Genomic DNA, 19,744 nt, shown 5'->3' with positions numbered 1-19,744 from the left:
AAGCCAAATGGAGTTGTACATTGAGGCATAACATTAATTAGTTCATTGTTTCAATTAAAATGTAAATTTTAATAAATAATGCGAACGGTTTACAAAAACTGATAACAAATCATATTTTCAATAAATACACATATACATATACACATACACATACACATACACATACATACATAGGTATAAGTATATGGAGTAAGGGCCGCTGTATTGTTTTTGTTGTTGTGTTGTGATTGTAGCTAAACATCAATGGAAATTTTCATAATGCACTAAATTGTAGAACATGACTAATTTATGAAGTTACATACGTGAGAGATAGTTAAGTAAATTAACAGTACACGAGGAAAGGAGTGGGCAGGGGGTGCTACTAAATTCGCTTAAATGCTGAATGAATGAAACTAAATACTATTCATAATATTCGTAAGATAATCCGTTTTGTTTTTTGTGCTGTGTTGTGATTGTATAGTAGTTGGCAGATAATTGTAGAGTTGAGTAGAGTTAGGCGTACGCAGACCTAACCGAAATTCTCGAAATGATGTATAAAATAGGGCAATTTGCGTGTTTTATTCACTTCATCACAGGCGGACATGACGCTTTTTGTGAGCGGCCTGGGACCGCACGAGAAGACGCCTATTTTGGATACCTGTTAATTGATATTTAACTGATATAATGCGGATCTGTTACAGATACTTTGCATGGCTGCTTACATAGGAGTGCTTCTTTTGCACGAACTTGAGAAAACTTGACATGTCTGGGCGACCGAAATGATTGACAGCCTTGAGACCCGTGAATATGGAGGTCTTCGAGAGACGCTGAAAGTGATTCTCACATATGTACTGCAAAAGAGAGAAAGGAAAACTATAAACAAAATACAAAGAGATCATTGGTTTTAAGACTCACCAGCATGGTGGTACGCAGATCGAATTTGTGAAAGAACTGCGTTATAAAGATGTGTATCTCCAGCACATTGGTCACATCCTTCTTCTCCACATCGCGCAGCACATCGATGAACCACTCGAAGTGCTTGTGCGATGGGCAAATCCAAAGGAAGTATACCTTTTTGCAGGCCACGCCCGAGTAGCGATTGGTGCTGGTGCCAAAGACCAGATCGTTCAGTATGGATGCGTAGGGTGTAACACCAATGCCACCGCCCACCATGACAGCCACCTCAAATTTATACCAGTCCTGATTGCCACCACCGAACGGACCCTCGATGCGTATCTTGGGCTGATCCTCTGCATTATAATTGCATGGATCGAAATAGTTACGCAGCTTCCAAGTCCAGGGTCCCTGCGCCTTGATGTGACAGCTCAGGAAGTTCTCGTGCGGTGCCGAGGTTAGCGTAAAGCTATGCATCTCTTGCGGCCTGAAGGCGGTGCAGGACAGACGCACCCACTGACCGGACAAATACTTTAGATTTGGCGGCCTATAGAATTTGATTTTTATAACATCCGAGGGCAGTAAATCAGTATCGATAACATCAAGTGCCATATACTTGGTGCGCAGCGAGACAATCTTGTCCAGCGTGTAAATGATGCCGGGTCCCAAAAAGAACATCCAGAAACGTGGCGGCCCCGTTAGACGCGCCAGACCATGAACCAAGCTCAACATATATAGCCCAATATAGAGAGTGTGCATGTTCCAGAAGAAATTGTATGCCCTCTTGCGTATGGTCGGATGAGCAAATACAAATATAACGCACATTATGATAAAGAGCAGGACGCCCGTGGTGCCGGTGACCGTTTGGAAGAGCCAGAAGGTAATATCCGGCTTGTAGTCGGACGCAAAGTGAACCTCACGCGTCAGACAGCGCAGATTCTCGTGCGATTGTGTAGACACATGATAAAAGTTGACAATATGCCCCACGGTGTGTAGCACTGAGAAGAACAGCGCCGTGCAGGCGGCAATCTTATGGAACTGTATATGCGAGTCCAGGGGTATATACTGCTGTATGGGGAACTCCTTAAGTTTGGTGATGAGATTTCTACAAGTGCAAGTGGAAGGGTTAGTTGCGTAAATAAAATCGTAAGGGATATTGCTCACCTGGACATGGTCAGCAGCAGCAACGAGTAGCAAAAGGACAAAGATGCCGCCGATCCTCGTGTGATGGCAATGCCCACGCCCATAATATGACGTAGATCCGTGTGCTCGGCCATAAAGGAATAGTGTATGAAGCGCTCGACGAACAGAACAATGGTTACCACATAGAATAGAAATAGATAAAAGATATTCTGACGATTCTCCTCGAGGAAGGTAATGTAAGCATCCCATTTGGCGAGCAGCCAATGGCGTGGCTTATCCTGCATGGGCTCAATGTTAAAGGAGGTCATGCGTGCCACATTTGTGGATGTATCGAGGAAATTCTGTTTGGCACCCTTGCAATCCAGGCCAATGGCAACAAAATCCCCCTTATATTCCTTCATCATGAGCTTAAAGTCCTGATAGGTTAGATGATTCTTGTGCTCGAGTCCCACATCCTGGAACATGCCATCGATCAGCTCGGTGACCTGATCGTCACCCAAGCTGGTTGTCCGCGCAATCTCCACCAGCGAGCGCATCATTTCGCTTAGTTCCCCCTTGTCGATCACCCCGTTCCGATCATTGTCGCACATATCAAATATGATGCGGAGCTTGTCGTCCGTTTTGCCGCGCGAGAAGAGCACAACGGTTTCAAGGAACTCCTGAAAACTGATGCGTCCATCCTGATCCTTATCGACAATATTGAACATTTTTCGTACAAACATATCGTTGGGTTTCATGCCGAGCGCGGCCGCAAATTCTGCCTTGGACAGGCTGGTACGCATCACGGTCATCACTTCGCCATCGCTGGATGCATCGGAGCGACGCCGCCGTTCGCCCGGTCGCAGGCCAAATGTCAGGGCGTATGCCTCACGAAAGAAGTACTCGAGACGCTTCTGGCGACGCTCTCGTGTCTCTGCCCTGGCCAGCATAATGTCGCGATTCACCTCCATCAGGGTCATCTCCTTTTTATGCAGCAACAGGAAATCCTCCAGCTTTTTGACAAACTTGCGACGCGCTCCATACGATTCGAGCTCCAGCACCAGATCGTGATCGCTAGGCACGCGCATCAGAATGTAGGGCTTCTTTTTTATATGATTGGTGGCTGACTCCTCCACGCTGACCACGTCCACGTGCTGCAGACCGAATGTGCGCAGCTTTTCGCCCTTGCGATCCACCGTATAGATGGCCGCCTCGGGCCCAAATTTGACAGTGACCAGACGCTTGTGGTTCGCATGTAACCATTCGCGCGCCAACATCTTATCCACGGAGCCCTTCTGCTGTGGTGCACGCAGCGCCTCCTGCCGTATCTTGAGCTTACGTCGTTTGCTGTTCTGCAGCTTCACCACACAGTAGCCAGCGGCGGCGCAGAGTATGGGCACAAAGCCAAGGAAGACGCACACATAGATGAACATTAGCTCGGAGCCAGAGAAGTAATCGTAGCCTTCCAAATAGTTGCATGGCTCCAGCTCTGTGGCATTCAGCTGCATCGGCTGTGGACAGGGATCGCCCGTGCGCCACATGAACACATCACGCTGTATCTCATCCTCATCGATATCTGTGCTATTCACTATTATATCCCAGAGCGTGATTTTCCGCAGCTCCGCAATTTCCTCAGCTGTAAAGATGCCATTGCGCTCATTCTCAAACCAAAAACGATCCGCATCCCGCAAACGTTGAAACTGCTCCTTGATCACATTGCTAAAGAGCTCGCCCGGCTGGCCATAGGACTCCAGCATGCCGCCCACGTACACATCCACATCGTCCAGCTGATTATTGTAGGCCTCTTTGAGCATACTGTAAACGGAAATATTGATTATAAGAATTTGCATAACATTGAGCAATCTTTATAATTTTACAGAATGTATTAAAGCACAGCTTATTTTTGTCCGCCTAGGTGGATAATGCTTGAGGGTTGTGTCGATAATTGATAACTTCTTTTATATTTCTTCAAAACGTATAAAAATTTCTATGTAAGCGTGTGTGTATATAGGTAAAAAAAAGCCGTATATCTCTATCCCTGTCACTCTCATTTTATCGAATGCGCAGTACGCGTACGAAATAGAATTTGGACTAATACACATACACAGAAAAAAATAACTGTAGTTTGATTACCACTCGGTTTTACACAAGTGCCCGCAACACGTCCGATCAGCAGGGCAGACGCACTCAGACTAAATCTGTCCACTAAGCTCGCGCCTACGCTAAGCCGCATTCGCACCAATACACATGCACCATTCAATATGTTCGCTCCTTGTATAAGCGCTCTCTGCTCTCGGCTGGATACACACAAATCAGATAACCGAACAAGCACCAACATAGAGAGCAAGTTAGTTATCTCCCTCGTTCCTCTCTACCCATCAGAATCTCTCAATAAACGCAATGTCTACTCTGCAGAAAAAGGCGCTCTGTGCTTACAATATCCGACATGCACAATTCTGCATAAATATTTTTTGTGAGTACTTCAGCCCACCCTATTGTACATCCATATTCTAACTATTTGTTAACCGGCATTGCCCGGCTCAGTAATTCTATGTATAGTAATTGATTTCCTAGCTCAAAAATTGGGCCAAATAATTGAGGAAATTTCTCTCTCTTTGCTGAAGAACTTACTCCAAAAGCTCGGGTTGCGCTTCAAACAGCCGCGGATTGATGTCCATCCAGGTTTTGTGCCTCTGCAGGCCATAGGCTTCTCTGGCTGTATTATAATCGGGTAAGCCGTTATCGCGTCCACGCATTATGTTGAGAGCGCCCAGATCCCGGCGCGTAAACTCCATGGGTCCAAAAAGCTTGTCGCGCACATCAGAGCATAAAACCGGATCCTCGCGCTCTGATATTTGCGATGATAGACCCATTAGCACCTCCTCCACGCTGGTGTCACTAAAGAAGCCCTGCATTCAAATATGATTAATCCAATGTTAGCCGGACAATATGCGGTTATATTTACGCTCGAGTCCCACCACGTGGAGCATAGACGTATGGCCGGATAGCCCATCGGAGTCTGTTTGAAGTTGCATTCGCCATCACGCCGATAAATGCCGGGCGGTATCATGGTGTGGCCAAAGCGAAAGGCGGCCGCCTGAAAGATGTGACCAATGCCCGGATGCACGTCCTGTTTGTAGCCCTCATATGCCGGCATTGGGGAGCCCAGAAAGGCCGGCAAATACTCGTAGACAATAACATTCTGTAGACTGGCAATAACCGTATGCCGAGCACGCTGAAAGATATCCTCGTCACACCACGTGGGATTCAGGCGCTTTATGCGCTGCGCCAGGGTATTGTGCCAGCGCAGGAAGAGTATGGCAAAGGAGAGCAATGCAGGATTTTGGTTTGTGCGCGGATCACCCAACACTGCGAAAAGGACACAAAAAAATAAATAAACAATTATATCGTATCTATATTGTTTAACATTTAAGGGAACACTTACAAAACAAACGCTCCGGGCTGAGCATCTTCATGACATTGGGCACCGGATTATTGAAGAGTGGGACACGCATTGTATTGCGCACCGGCAGCTTGCCATCCTTCTGGGTGAGCAGGGTGCCGTTGTGAAAGGAGCGCATGGCATTGAGCCATGCCTCGGAGGTGCTGTAAATGAAACTGCCATCAATCCAAGCAGTCATTTGATTTATCTGCGGAGTAGGTTTTATTGCGACATTTGTACACCAGTTGGTAAACAGCCCCGCCCGCCGTTTCACCCGCGTGCACCCACCTGTTCCCTTGGCGCATTCGGGCTCTGGCCCGTGCTGCGATCATAGGCGGCCCTATGGAAGGGTATATATTTATCGCCGCGACACTCACGATCGTACATCTCATCACATTTCTCGATCTCAATGCGATGCATCTCAATGGGGCAACCGGACTCCGATGCCATCACAATCTCATTGGCCACCACCTGGCCAAAGAATGCCAGCAGTGCGGTGCGATTGAATTTGGAGCCGAGACCGTCGCGCCCGCGCATAAACAGGCGACTCAGCCGCCTTGTCGAGGGTCGATTAGCACCTGCCATGGAGTACACCCCGTCCGAGTAGGAGGGCGGCGCCTTGCGCACCAGATGGCTATCTGAAAATCGTTTTCGTATTACATTTAATGCCTGTAACTATGCAAATATGATATCGTGCTAATGCAAATAAGTGCGATCAAATGACGAAACGGATTTTAATGCCATTCCGTCTTACAAGCACAATTAGAAAGTTGTTGCATTTACATATTTATATTCTATATAATGCACATACCCACAGAGCCCCAGTCGGGATGGGCAAGATTATTATACCAGCCATCGTAGCGCTGCTTTTCAGTCTGACTATACATTTTCTCTGAAAACAAAAACGATAAATTACAAACAACTTTGAGTTAGAGTTGAAAAACATATAAATGCATTTTAATTAAATAAAATAAATAATCAAAACTGACATTAATTATACCAAAGCTAACAGATGTTTATAAATGTCACACATATGTATGTGAGCTTTAATTAAACTCATGAAAATCGCAGCTCGGCAAGGAGGGAACTATCTTACTCCCACACTCCATATAAGGAGTTCTTATTTCCATTTTAAATTTGTATAAGTAGCAAATGCAAGGCATAAGCAAGAAGGGAACTATCTTATTCACACGAATTTTAGAATGAATTATAATTATTTTTATAATTGTCGTTTTTTTTTCTGTCGTTTAGATTTTGTCTTATTTCAAAAACAGATAAACACATGATTAAATCTTAATTAAATTGATGAATTCAAGAGCATGATTCATTAAAGGATTTATAATTTTTCTTTAAAATTATTAGTTTTGTGTTGTTTCGATTTCATATTATTTTGCAAACAGACACACACACAACAAAATAGCATATAAAAATATAATATTCGAATTTCTTTAATTATGAAAACAGATACACAAATTCTTAAGAAAATTTATGAAAGTCGCAGAGCCAGGGAGGCTGGGAGGCAAGGACAGTACTACAATAGTCACACGATTAATATAAGGAATTATTTTTATAATAAATATAATCCATGTTTTCGACTAATTTTGATCGTCTTATTAGTTCTAAAACAGAAATCAAGTGGATTTTTAAAAACACATTTGTAGCACACTTAGTTCTTGCCATGATCTCAAAAAAATATCAAATTAGTTGTTTTAATTATTTACATTTATGTTACAGAAAGCCAATATTGGAAATTTTAATTAAACAAATGGCATTTGGATTAATGAATTAAAAATGCCAAATTGACCAAAAGGTAAGGCATCGTGTAAGCAAAATACTCAACGTATAAAAAATCAAAATACTCGGCCTGTGTCGAGCATTATTTGAAGCGTTTGGAGCGACTGCATTCTTTGCCAACTATTTGAGATGCTGACAACTTTTTCTTGTCGTCTAATTAAGCCGCTAAAGATGAAAAAGAATTTTTGGGCTTCATTAGGCTTTCAGTTATGGCCTGGCGTACAGCTGCATGGCAATATGGCTATATAGATAGTGTTAATTGATTTTAGATGAAATTGAGTCATGTGCGCATTTTTTTTTTTTAGTTTTTTTGGCCAACTCAAATTGGCAACCAATTAACAGCTAACAAATAGATTTCATTGTCTTTTATGAGTTTTATGTGTCAATGTATCAAAACTTTTTTGTGGCGCCTATGACAAATTGATTGGGTCAACTTCTTCACACTCGCATAAACATAAAGAGTTGATTTGGTTCCAGCCATAAAACGCACAAAACGTATTCGAAATCATATGATAGATTTCTTAAATAATTCTGCTCGAGCGTTTCCGGCTGCGTAAGACCCTGAGCTGCATAGGGTATCAAGTCAGGTCATTACCTTTCTTGTTGATTGTTCATTAACGCTAATACATGTCAAATCATCATCAATGTAGTTGCAAGGTTTTTTTCTTAAGGTACATCAAATAGATAGTAAGCCCTCATTCAGAAGCAGATGTAAAGAATGCGTTAATTAAATCAATTCGTTATCCTTTCCAATTCGATTAAACGCAATGTAGATGCAAACATCGTATAGAAAACTTAACAATTTAATTTTAATGCAATGAAAATATCAATAAACTAGTTTTTTAAGTACTCTTGCAAAGGGCTCTACCAAGAAACGATTGGGGGCATGACGAACTTGAAAGACTGCGAAAGAGTATAAATAGAGTAAATGGTAAAGGGAAACCTCAATTATGAGATACAGCCATATTATTACATTTTTAATGACGCTAACATTTCCACACTCAAAATAGCATTTACACTTATGTGGGTGAGTGTTTGAGACCTTTTTATTGTTGTGTTATAATAGCTGAACAATTTTGTTTTACTCCACAATAATAGCGTTAAGACGTAGCAAACTCTGCGAAAGTAAGTAAAATTCAGTTAAGGGCGTTTTAAAGTTTCACCAACAAATTTTACTCACATTAACACAGTTCATCTACAGATTATACTATACATACATATATATATATATATACTACGGTGATAACCCAATTGCAATAGACCATCTAATTGCCCAATGTCACGCATTGGCCCAGCGAATGAAAGTGAAAGACGAGCAAAATCAAAAGACTTAGAAAACGAACGTGAAATCGTTGACGTTAGAAAAGCGAACAACAACAATACAATGCAACAATTGCTAACGAACCGATCCAAAGCGCTTGCCATATACCATACATATACGTATACACAGCAAGAAATGTTGGTTCAAGTTTCAGGAGCAGGGCTTAAATATTTTCGAATTTCATTTAATTTGACAAGAAAGCTTTGGGCCTTAAATTTTTGGTTTAAAAAAAGTACAACAGACATAAAAATGTGTTTACTAACATTTTTCATAATTTCTTACACCAAAACAAAAATTGGATTAAATATGGCATCATTTTATTCTTTTCTCACTACCAAACAATAAAAATATCATAACAAATATTTATTTCCCTTTTTCAATTTCATTCAAATTTCAAACTGATACTATAATGCCAAATATGATTTAATGTTTTCAATTTTAGTTTATTTATCAGCTTTTGATTTGAATCTCGTTAACAATTTAATGGATGAACTTAAATAAATTTATGTATTTTTCTCTTTCTTTTCTTCTTAATTTTAGACTCTTTTACTCCAATTTATAAATATTTATTTTAAGTGATTTAACTTTAAAATAAATTTAATTTTCTCGTGCTCTGTATGCCTCTACCAATAATATAATCTGTTTTTTTTTTTGCTTCTTTTTCTTTTTGGAGAATCCGTGATTTCGTGTATGTTTTTCCAAACACATCGAGCGGTGAAGCAGGTGTTTGCCTCTGGCATTCCAAAGCCACCACCGCAATATAAATATATATACACAAATGTATATATGTGTATATACATAGAGTCAGCTGAGTCTTCCGCTGCGTTTGCGCACTCGTGTTCGCTAGCGATGAGTAAATCTTGAGTAAATTGTTGTTGTTAATTTTGTTGCTGTTTTGCTAGCTACGTTTTTGGTTAACCGGATCTGATTCTGAATGATTGTTGCCTCTGTGCTGTGCTGTTTAAATATAGTCTCACAACGTTGCCAGTCGTTGTTGCCATCCATCATTCCACACACACACAGACACACACACACTCACACATATGTGAACACACGTGCGAGCATTGCTCTCGAAAATGGCACAAAATATAGTCATGCTCTGTAATGTTGTTGTTGTTGTTGTTGTTGTTGCTGACTCTTTGCTGTCAACGTCATGGTTTTAATAGTTGATTCGCCTGAAAAACGTTTAGCGAATCTTTTGTTCCAACGTCAAATCAAAACATTTGGCATTTCGAGTGTGCAACATAAAATAAAAAATAAAAATAGAACAAACACCAAACAAAACCAATTGAATTTTATTTTTAATAACTTTTTTAAGATCGCGTTTTTTAGCTGTAACTAAATTTGTCATTTGACTGTTTTTTATTTTACTCAAATAAATGCATTTAATCACACGCTTCAGTTTGTTTTTGGTTGCGGCCGTTGCCTTTAATTGCTTAAACGGGTTTACTTTAATCATCTTCTAGTGGGAGTTCCTACTTAAAAATAAAACCGATTAAATTGGTTTTTTGACCGACTCAAGTATACTCTATGTTCTAGTCACAGCTATACTAAGTAAGCGATATATATATATATAGAATCAGTCATAAGTTATTCAATGCTGGATTAATACATGTCAGAGAGAGAGAGAGAGAAAAATGTGAAGAAAACTTTTAGCTTAAGCTCAGATTAATTTATTATTTCAAGTAAACTTAAAGCTCACAAAAGCTTCTGAAGCCTCTTTTGTAGTATTTCTCCAGAAGAACAACAATTTAAATATTTAAATACATATCTTATACAACAGATAAGATAAAGAAAAATTCACAAAATTATTATTTCCAATGTTTCGGAGGGGTTGTTCGAGTATTCCTGCAGACGAATCAAAGACATATTGCTTAAATATTTATCTTGTGAATTTCTATTTTGCTATTACAGGGTAGTACATAAATTAACGTGAATGGTGTTTGCTTGGCAGCTTTTTAAAAATAGGGTATACGAATTTGGCAGTAATCAGTAACTGAATATTTATGACTTCTGCCACCTGTTTTTGTATAATAAATTAAGTCGGGCTCAACTTTTTTGATTGGGTATGCACGTTTAGTGAAATCTTAGTTTCGTTTTTGGTAAAGTTTTGCAGCTTTAGTTTGTTTGCCAAGTTTAAGCGTAACACAATACATTTATTTCATAGGTAAGCAGGTACAGGGTATCACAAAGTCGGGCGCTAGCACTCGTTTACTGCGTGATTCATGGGCTATGCTCAGTCAAAGCAGCAACAAACAAAATTTATTAATTATTGTATAAATAATTAGATACGCTTTTGGCTGTATTCAATACAGAACGGCGCGCGCTTAAAAAAAAAATGACTGGGGGCGCGACTTTTCAATTGTTGTTAATACAAATACAAGTAAAACAAAATAAACCCAATTTATGTCTAGTTAACCCCTTCGCTTGACATCTGCTGAAAATGTTTAAAATGTAGTAAACGGCACTTAGTTGACTGCAGAAACAATTTAACAAACTAAATCGCAACTGTTGTCAGCCATTTGTCAATACAAAACGCTTAGGCCAAGCAACAAATGGCACACAAACATGTTAATTGGGCCTAAATATTGTTACCAAACGGGGTGGGGCCACTATTTAGAGCCCTGACCGCTGCTCGATCAATTTTGCAGTTAATTAAAGCAATAGCTCTACGATCTACAATCTTTCAGCTCTGATTTACTTTGCAAGAAAAAAAAAACTGGCTTGCTGGGCTGGTTCAAATACTTGTCTTTTTCTATGTTTATGTATTTTCTGTATTTTTTTTTTTAGTGCGTAGCAACATTTATGGCATTCTCCGATCTTAACTGGCACAATTTAATGCGTAATTTGCACGCATAAAATAACATTAAAATCAATCTAAATAAATTGCGACAGTTAACGTTGCGCCAAAGTGACCATAAACAACTTTTGCAAATTAGCTTATAGAATTATAGAATTACACAAGATTTGCAATTTGAATAATGATTATTTTGATAAAAAAAAGGCTATTTAAATGAATAATCGAATAATTGAATAATCGATTATAATGCTATCAAAGCTTCAAGCGTATATTTCGCTTTTAAATGTTCTCAAATTAAGAATGAGCCCAACAAAAATTAGAAAACAAATTTGGATTGAGCACAAAACTCTTGAGACAAGTGTAATTATTTTTTTTTAAATAATAGTTATAGTTAAATAAGAAAATAGTTTTTCAAATGGTTCTTAAAAAACGGTAATAATTGAAAATTTGTGTTAAATAATTATAATTGTATGAATTATAGAGCTGACTTTGCCAAAGATATTGATCAAATTATATGACTATTTTGCTATAAACCTCCTCTTGGTTTATGTTTAGGCTTAATAAGTTTAACTATTCATTTTAAGCAATGCATCAAAAATTGTATTGTGTTAAACTCGCCAATAAGCTATATTTAAAGGAATTTAAGTCTACTTTAGTCAAATATCAAATATGTAAATAACACAGGCACAAGGCTAAGACTCAAACCCGGAAGATTCTAGCCCTAATTGTTCAGTTGCCTAAATGGCTGAATCACTTAGACAAGGCAACTAACGAGAAATGCTCTGACTAGCACACACAGTCGTAAGGCGTTTGATACACTGTCGTCTGGCTGCCTGAGCAAGATTACAAAAAAGGCAACTAATAAGACAAATATCAATTGGATTTCCTTGCCCGTCAAATTGATTGCAATCACAACAAACGAACCCATCATAATGGCAGAATCAGTTAACCAGCTAGCGTTCGCTTGACGTCATCCGCGGGCAGATCCACGGCCCAATACACCTCTTGGAGCACTGTCTGTCTCGTCGAGTGACAGCATATCGGCAGACAGGGCGAGATCTGGCGGCTCCGACTGACCGATAAACGACGGCGCTGGCAATTTATTATGCATAAGCATTTGCACGAGCATTTCCTGGGCTGTTGGCGGACGTTGGCGGGCGACGGCAGAGGCAATCGTTTCTCAGATGTCTGACTGATGTTCGAGCCGGTCGGTCACGTACGATGCTGTTGCGATGCTGAACAAACGGTTAGCTTGTGGGCGTGGCCCAGTCGCCCGACACCGAGTCAAATGTCAACGCACGCCCAACCAGCCAGCCAGCCAGCTGGCCGTTCTAGCGGTTTATTTCAATTGCCGCTGCCGCCAACGCTCCACCCCTGCTCCCCTGCTCGGTCCATTTCATGGCTCGTTTTGTTTATATTATACTCAATATTTGCTAATCATTTGATTTATGCACAGCAGATCGTTTGTTGTCTGGCCTAATGAAATTATTGCAAACATTGTGAGCTATTCTCCATTGTATGCGACTCCCCCACACTGACCCGCTCCCAACCGCCGCACCACATGCGGCATGGCATGGGGAAGTTAAACATTGGATTGCTCGGATCGTTGCCATTAACTCGACCTGTGCAAACGTTTTGTGTCTCCCCGCGTTCGTTTTGTTTTCCTCCTTTCTTTGCAAATTTCATTATGTTACCTTTTGTTTTCATTTCACTTGATTGGTTAACATCTTTAGAGGTGCTACATTCAATTGTTTTCACTTTATGCATGACACAAAAAAAGATCAAACTGGACATTTGTATATGAGTTTCATATTATCCTTAGGGAAGAAGCTGTGAGCGCTGAGACTTAAAGCACTTCCATTTCTATACCCTTGTAGTGGTTCTTATAATTTTGAGACGAAGGAAGACATCCCCCTTCACCATAAAGTATATATATACATATATATATATATTCTGAAGCAGCATCAACAGCCGAGTTGATAAAACCACGTCCGAGTGTCCGTCTGATTCTATGCGAACTTGTGCCTCAGTCTTAAGCTATCGTCTTAACTGACCGAATCGGACTACAATATCATAAAGCTGCCATTGGAGCGATCGTCAAATTATGCTGCTTATGAGCTATGAGCCAAATCTCATCAATATCGCACTACGATATTATATAGAATTATAGAACGAATCGGTCGAAAAATGAGTTGTTGTATGACAAAATATATTAATCAAGTTCGGCATTCACGAGCTTCAACTATTCTGATATATCTACAAAAGGCAAATGTCTAAAAGTATATCAAATCTTCGGCGTGCCGAATATATCATCATATTCTGAATAATCATATTTTCAGTAAATATGCACACATATTTTTAGTATATGCTTCAAAAAATCTTTAGGGGCTTTTCTAATAAATGTTTTAGTTTTCTATATTTTGTTTTAGGTATACAAATTTCTTTTGAACTCTTTTATACCAAACCTATTGTCAAATAATAAAATAAGCAATAAAAATAAACTACACATATAAAAATTGTAAATTATACGAGAAAAATGACTAATTCGATGTTTGTCATTTCTTAATTATCCACATGTTAAAATTTTCGAGCAAGAATTGCGCCACATATTATTCATTTTTACTGTTAGCCCAGTCCAGAATTTTCTATACTTTCAATTCGAATTTTGCTCAGTTTTTTAAATGCCTACGTATTTTTGTTGTGTATCTGTCATGATGTCAGTGTGGAACGAGACGGAATTTGGTATGAAACTTAGACTAATTGAATTTGTTAAGGTATATGTGAAAAGTACTCACCGTAACAATGCACAAATCCCAGACTGAGGCCCAGACTAATCAGCAATAATAGCAGGGCGCTGCGAGGGGCCATTGCCCCAGGCGCCAGATGTGATCTCCAGCTATGCTGGATTCGAGTTGGGGTTATTGTTGGAGTTTTTGATGCCCGCTGTTGGGGCAAGCTTGGAACACTCATATTGATAGCCCAGGTGTATTGTTATTGTTATGGGCAAATACCTTGGCTTGCGGATTGTATTGTGAAATTAATTAAACAAACTATGTATAGCACTGGCGGGGGGTCGATTGGATCGCTGGAGGCGTCTCAATTTTGCATTATATACGTTTCGATTTGTATTATCACACGCCACATTGGCTTACTTTCAACGTTTGCTCATCTTTTCTGGCCAGTTATTACGTAGCACTGCAAATGAGATAGTTTCGGTTAAAACTTCTGATTCATAAAATAATTAATTTTATGTTTTTAAGGCCGGCCGTTCTGAGTAAACATTAAGTCACTCGGGTTTTTATGTAGTTTAATAACTTATACCGTTACGGAATTCACGTATATTTATTTTTTTTGTTTAAAGATTTTTTGTTGCTTGCCAGAAATTTGCATACAACTTAATGAATTGGCTTTTGTTTCTAATGGATCTCTATCAAAAGTTACTGTTACGTTTTCGGGTTTGAAAATGTTGCTGGAGCTGTTTTAGCTTAATTTAACCGTGGGTATGGGGGTAGGGGGGGAGCCAGAAGATAAGCGAGTTTGAGAGTTGGTATAACAAATGGTACTGAGAACATTTCTGACGCCAACCTCAACAAAATTCTAAAACAAAGACCGGACCAAGACGAAGCTTTCTGCAATTCCACACACAAAAGTGAATGCGTTAGAATTATGAAGAGGTTTTTTGTCAGTGTATGAAAATCCACTGAAAATGCTTGCCAAAATATCAAGGGCAATATCGTCAAGAAGACATTTATAAGTAACTCTAAGACAAAGTTGATCAAAGCCAAAGCTGCATTAAATAGCCAAAAATATTGGGCAGTATTAAGGTGCATTATATTTGATAATGGAATGGCATTAACAATGGAGGAAACAACAAAAACCGCAATACAAAAGACTCAAGTAAATGACGAAATGGTTCGTTAATGTTTCAAATTAATTATATTGCATAAAGTAAAGCAGATAAAAAAAGCGCGTTTATTAAATGCAATGTGTACAACAAAATAAACGGCAAGTCAAGCCGCAATGAGCGCGAAATATCGAGACTTACATGAGTGTATATGTATATGTGTACACATACACATATATGTTTATATGCATGTGTATGTGTATGTGTACATATATCAAACAAACGGAATTACCCACAAAACAATTGACCTTCTGCGGGCTTACAAACAAAACCGACAAACGTCCATTAGTCATAATCGACAATAGTCGGAGACGTCGAGAAAGAAGCCGAAAAAAACAACAAAAAAAAAAAACCAACATCAACATAGCGAAGCAATAAAAAACCATTGCACAACTGCAAACAATTAACAATTCCATTAAAACAACAACAACGAAGTCATAAAGCCAAAGAGACGCCCAAAAGAGTCTTATGGCTAAACTGTATGCGATACATCTCCACGGTGGCATTTGCTTAGAAATTGTTAAGAGCGGACAAAGAGAGAGAGAGAGAGAGAGACAGCGCAGAGCGGCTAGGGGGAGTGGAGTAATAGAAATGCAAGAAAGCGTGGAAGAGTTGAAAGCCATAATTGTGATGGAATTCATAGACAAATTATGCGGTTTTGGACCCAAAGCAGACACAAAGGTTGAATAATTTTTGGGCACTTACGGCCCATGATAATTACCAACTATGGCAAAAATAGAGCAAAAGCTGGGAAAAAAAGAGCCAAGGAAATTTAAAAAAAAAAACAGTGTTGTCACCTTGCGTCAAATCTGTCCTTAGCCAAAAGTGCGAATATTCAAATAGGCGCAATTTTAGCATTTTTCATAAGTATTTAATCAGCCTTTTTGATACATTTCAGACATAGACATAGTCATAGGGAATATATGAATTCCAATCCGGGAAACAGATTATATTTATCTTCGATTTACAGATACAGACTACATTGGCATGGCACACTTTTTAGACTTAAATGTTTTAGATTATCGTATAGCAAACAAGACCTTTTCGAAAAATATAATATTTAGCTCTTATATATAATCTTTTTCCCTTTTCTCTGCAACTCTTTTGCTTCTCAACAGTTTATCATGAATATATATATTATTTATTTACATGAATAAATATAATATTGGATTATTTTCGCACAAAGTTCTTGAGCTCATGACACCAAAAGACTGAAATTCCCGCAAAGCCCTACCCCGCCCAGTTTTTATTCGCGTGGCAACCGTATAAATTCTAGTCAACGGCTTTACGAGTTGCTATATACTCTTTAAAGGCCATGAGAATTTAGAGGGGAGTTACATTCAACTAGTTTTTTTTTTTTAATAATTTGTATGCAAATCTCCGCGAGACACACGCAAAGACTTGGTTCAAAAGCTTAGCGTCTCTGAAAACTTTCATTTCATTTATTATTCGAAATTATTTTCAGCATTTATGCATTTGCACACATTTTACCGTTATTTTTCGGACTTCCGCTTATTTATTTTCGATCTTGGAATTTATTTTTGGTTTCAGTAATAATTTTTATTGTTTTTTTTTTAGCGCAAAAATTGCGCAAGCAACAAGCCAATGTTGTATGTTGTTGTTGTTTTTTGCGTGTGTGTGTGTGTGTGCGTGTGTTCACCCAAGTTTGTGTTGTAGTTGTTGCTGCATTTAACAGGCGGAGAGTGGGAAGATGTTGGAGAGGTGCTGCTAAAAGAAGAAGAAGCCGCAGCAGCCGCAGAAATAAACACGAAAATAAATTATATTCATGAACGAAAAACGAACATAAGCAAAAGACAAGAAGACGACGCTCAAAGCGAACAAAGCAGAGGCAAAAAGACGCCGCGAAGACGACGAATTTGCGTGTGCGCAAAAGAGATGGCGAACCAATGAAACGGCGACCCAAAAAAGCAACAGCACAAAATTAAAAAAAAAAAAAACAAGAAGCAACAACAACAGACGACTTAAAGACTATTTAAAAACATTGCAGCGGGTGGAGTTGCTGTTTTTTTTTGTTTCTTATTTCTTGCTTTTCCTTCCTATTTGCAATTTTCGACAAACAATTTCAACAATTTGCCATCACATAACTTCGCTTGTCACTTTGCATAGATAAAACCCACAGCACACAAATTATAATAACGGTGAAGACGAAACCGAACCAAACCGAACCGAACCGAACGAAGCAGCAACAGCAACAATTGAAGACGTCGACGCATGCGCGACACGTTTACATTCACTCTCACTACGAGCAAACGTTGCTCGTTCCACGTCGCGCTCACCAAGTTTGCCCATGCAGCAAGGAAGCGCCAAACGTCCGCAGCGGCCAAGAGTTCGTTGAGTACTAAAAACACAGCTGGTGCCAGGCACCTCAGCTGGGCTAGGGAGCACACCAAATTCTGCCAATTCCCCCCCGAAGCCCCGCTCATCGACGAAACCGGTTGAAGACAGCGTCGCTGTCTCGTCTCTCTCACTTGCGCACGACTTCGCTCTCTCTCTCTCTCTCTCTCACTTTGTTACTTGTCTGTTTCTATCCCCACTCCGCACCTAAAATAGCTTATGCTCCATTTCGTTTGTGCGCTCGATCTCCGTGTCCAGGTCCGTTTCTAAATGAGTTCCGTCATATTCGACATGGCAACGGGTCTTATTAATCATTGTCATGTCAATGTTTCCCACAGGAACACAAACATATGCCAGTAATTCGCATGGGCATTTCCAATACGTTAGCATTCCAAAGAGTGCCCGCATTACCGGATCTGTGCAAAGAGCAGGCGGCTGGAAGGCTGAAGAGTGAGCATCTTCAGTCAATCGACCGTTCATCCGCGCTAAGAGAGTGCCCACCACGCTCTTCGGCTAATTGAGCAGTCAAAGTCAATGATTGCAGTCGCCATCAGCTGTTTGCTATGTAAATATGCTACAATATTTCAGTTTTTATGAGTTCTTAATATTGTTAACGGCTTGTTTATGAAGATTTATGTTTTCGCTTTTTTAGCTTGCCCCTTTCGGCCATTTGCATACAAATCTGAGTAGTTTATCATTTTCGGACTTTTTCGATGGTAGTTGTCTAAATGTACGGATTTTAAGAGAAATAAGTACATAAATAAATTAATCCTAATAATCAACTGATGACAAGAATCTTCGGCTTAGGAATGCAATAATATCTTAGACATGTGTAAATTAATTAATGCAAAAAAATTAAATACTTTATATTTAAGTAATTATTACTAACTACTAAAATAAGCATTACTAATAAGAATGGAATAATCTGGTGTTTTGTTTTTTTAATTTTACGTCAAATAAACTTTTCCATATACTTTAATATAGTAAAAAGGACATTCAACTTTTACATCACTCTCTATCTATACATATAAAATTCTATAAAAATTCAAATATTTGTAAATTCTTATAGCGAGCGTTTACTGTACTCAATTATATAATTTCATTAGGATTTCGCCTATCGAGTATGTGTCATAAATAGTTTATGCTCAATTGAATTGACCAAAAACAGCAGCTGCTCAGATTCCAATCGACTTTAGTCGATCTTAACTCAATATGCGAACTGAACGCTCGAGTGGAAGGCCTCTGCTTAACTAATTTTGAGTCGAGCTATTGGCATGAATCGACTATTGGCAGCATATAAAAATTAATTAATTTAATTACTTATCTAGCGAGTGCTAAGCTTTAAGATATGTGTGTATGTTTCTTTTAATAGCAACTCAACATGAAATACTTTGTTTTTATTTATTGCGAACGCAGCTTGAAACAATTCCCATACGTATCGTATAGACTAACTATATAAATTATTACTATTTCTTCTTTTTCAAGTGCACTTTGGCTTCAAGAATGTCTTGCGATTTCAATGCGTGTGCAGTCAGCGTCTATATTAAATATATATATCTTTTTTTTTTGCTTAGCAGCTGATTTTTTGAACGTTCGAACATTAATAAATATTTATAGATGCGCTCGGAGCAGGCTGCACTTGTTAGGCGCATCGAGAATAGAAGATAAATAAGAATTTTAATTGATTTTAATGTGCACAGCTGCACAGCATGCATATGCATGCAGCAGGCGAGGGGGGACACCACAGAACAAAAACAAAAAAAAATAGCTGTTGACATACTCATAGAAAAATTGACATAAAATATCGTCTTTACATTATCCGTAAATGTCTGTCTGAAATAATGATTGAATTGAGTGGCATGAACTTTGGCCAACAGGGTGACAATCGCAGATATCGAGACGAAAGAAATCGATAGGCAAGCATTGAATTTAAATTAAATAAGAAAAACATAATTATTGATGATTTCCCAGAGTAGATAGTAAGAGTTTAAGCGAATTTATAGATAAATATATACAAATATATAATGCTTTGAAAATGTATGAAAAATGTAATAATAAAACGATTTATAAAGTTTGGGCCATACAATTTTTGTATCTGCAAACAGTCAGCATTAACGTTTAGTTTCAAAAGTC

At 38.9% G+C, this 19,744-nt stretch overlaps 2 protein-coding genes across 3 annotated transcripts in view; both read right to left on the bottom strand.

The window, feature by feature from the left end:
• Positions 1-41: 41 nt before the first annotated feature.
• Duox (dual oxidase) lies at positions 42-14,322 on the bottom strand. Of its 2 annotated transcripts, XM_032437538.2 has the most exons (10): positions 14,148-14,322; positions 6,249-6,329; positions 5,726-6,075; positions 5,441-5,645; positions 4,961-5,364; positions 4,627-4,904; positions 2,038-3,810; positions 895-1,978; positions 702-830; positions 42-637 (listed from the first exon to the last, which is right to left on the bottom strand). In XM_032437538.2, the coding sequence occupies exons 1-10, from the start codon at positions 14,320-14,322 to the stop codon at positions 509-511; spliced, it is 4,608 nt and encodes a 1,535-aa protein (XP_032293429.1). In that variant the 3' UTR covers positions 42-508. The 2 variants fall into 2 exon arrangements, with proteins under 2 accessions (XP_032293429.1, XP_015028107.1); XM_015172621.3 differs by lacking the exons at positions 4,627-4,904; positions 4,961-5,364; positions 5,441-5,645; ... (1 more) ...; positions 6,249-6,329; positions 14,148-14,322 and adding an exon at positions 3,873-3,978.
• The window catches only part of LOC6628733 (glycoprotein-N-acetylgalactosamine 3-beta-galactosyltransferase 1), a 19,754-nt gene continuing 14,157 nt past the window's right edge, over positions 14,148-19,744 (bottom strand). The window contains exon 3 of the mRNA XM_032437541.2: positions 14,148-14,547. Coding sequence (XP_032293432.1) covers positions 14,518-14,547 — 30 coding nt within the window. The 3' untranslated portion in view covers positions 14,148-14,517. The remainder of the gene's footprint in view (positions 14,548-19,744) is intronic.

The sequence above is a fragment of the Drosophila virilis genome, chromosome 4 (genome assembly GCF_030788295.1).
Source record: "Drosophila virilis strain 15010-1051.87 chromosome 4, Dvir_AGI_RSII-ME, whole genome shotgun sequence".
Taxonomy (NCBI): Eukaryota; Metazoa; Arthropoda; class Insecta; order Diptera; family Drosophilidae; genus Drosophila; species Drosophila virilis.
The sequence above is the reverse complement of the archived record's forward strand: the minus strand, read 5'-3'. Positions and strand labels throughout refer to the sequence as shown.

Coding starts and splice junctions, on each gene's coding strand:
- Duox (XM_032437538.2), bottom strand. CDS start 14,322: ATGAGTGTTCCAAGCTTGCCCCAACAGCGGGCATCAAAAACTCCAACA. Junction 6,330..14,147: donor GGGATTTGTGCATTGTTACG/GTGAGTACTTTT, acceptor TTTTGTTTTCAG/AGAAAATGTATAGTCAGACT. Junction 3,811..4,626: donor GCGCAACCCGAGCTTTTGGA/GTAAGTTCTTCA, acceptor TTCCGTTTACAG/TATGCTCAAAGAGGCCTACA.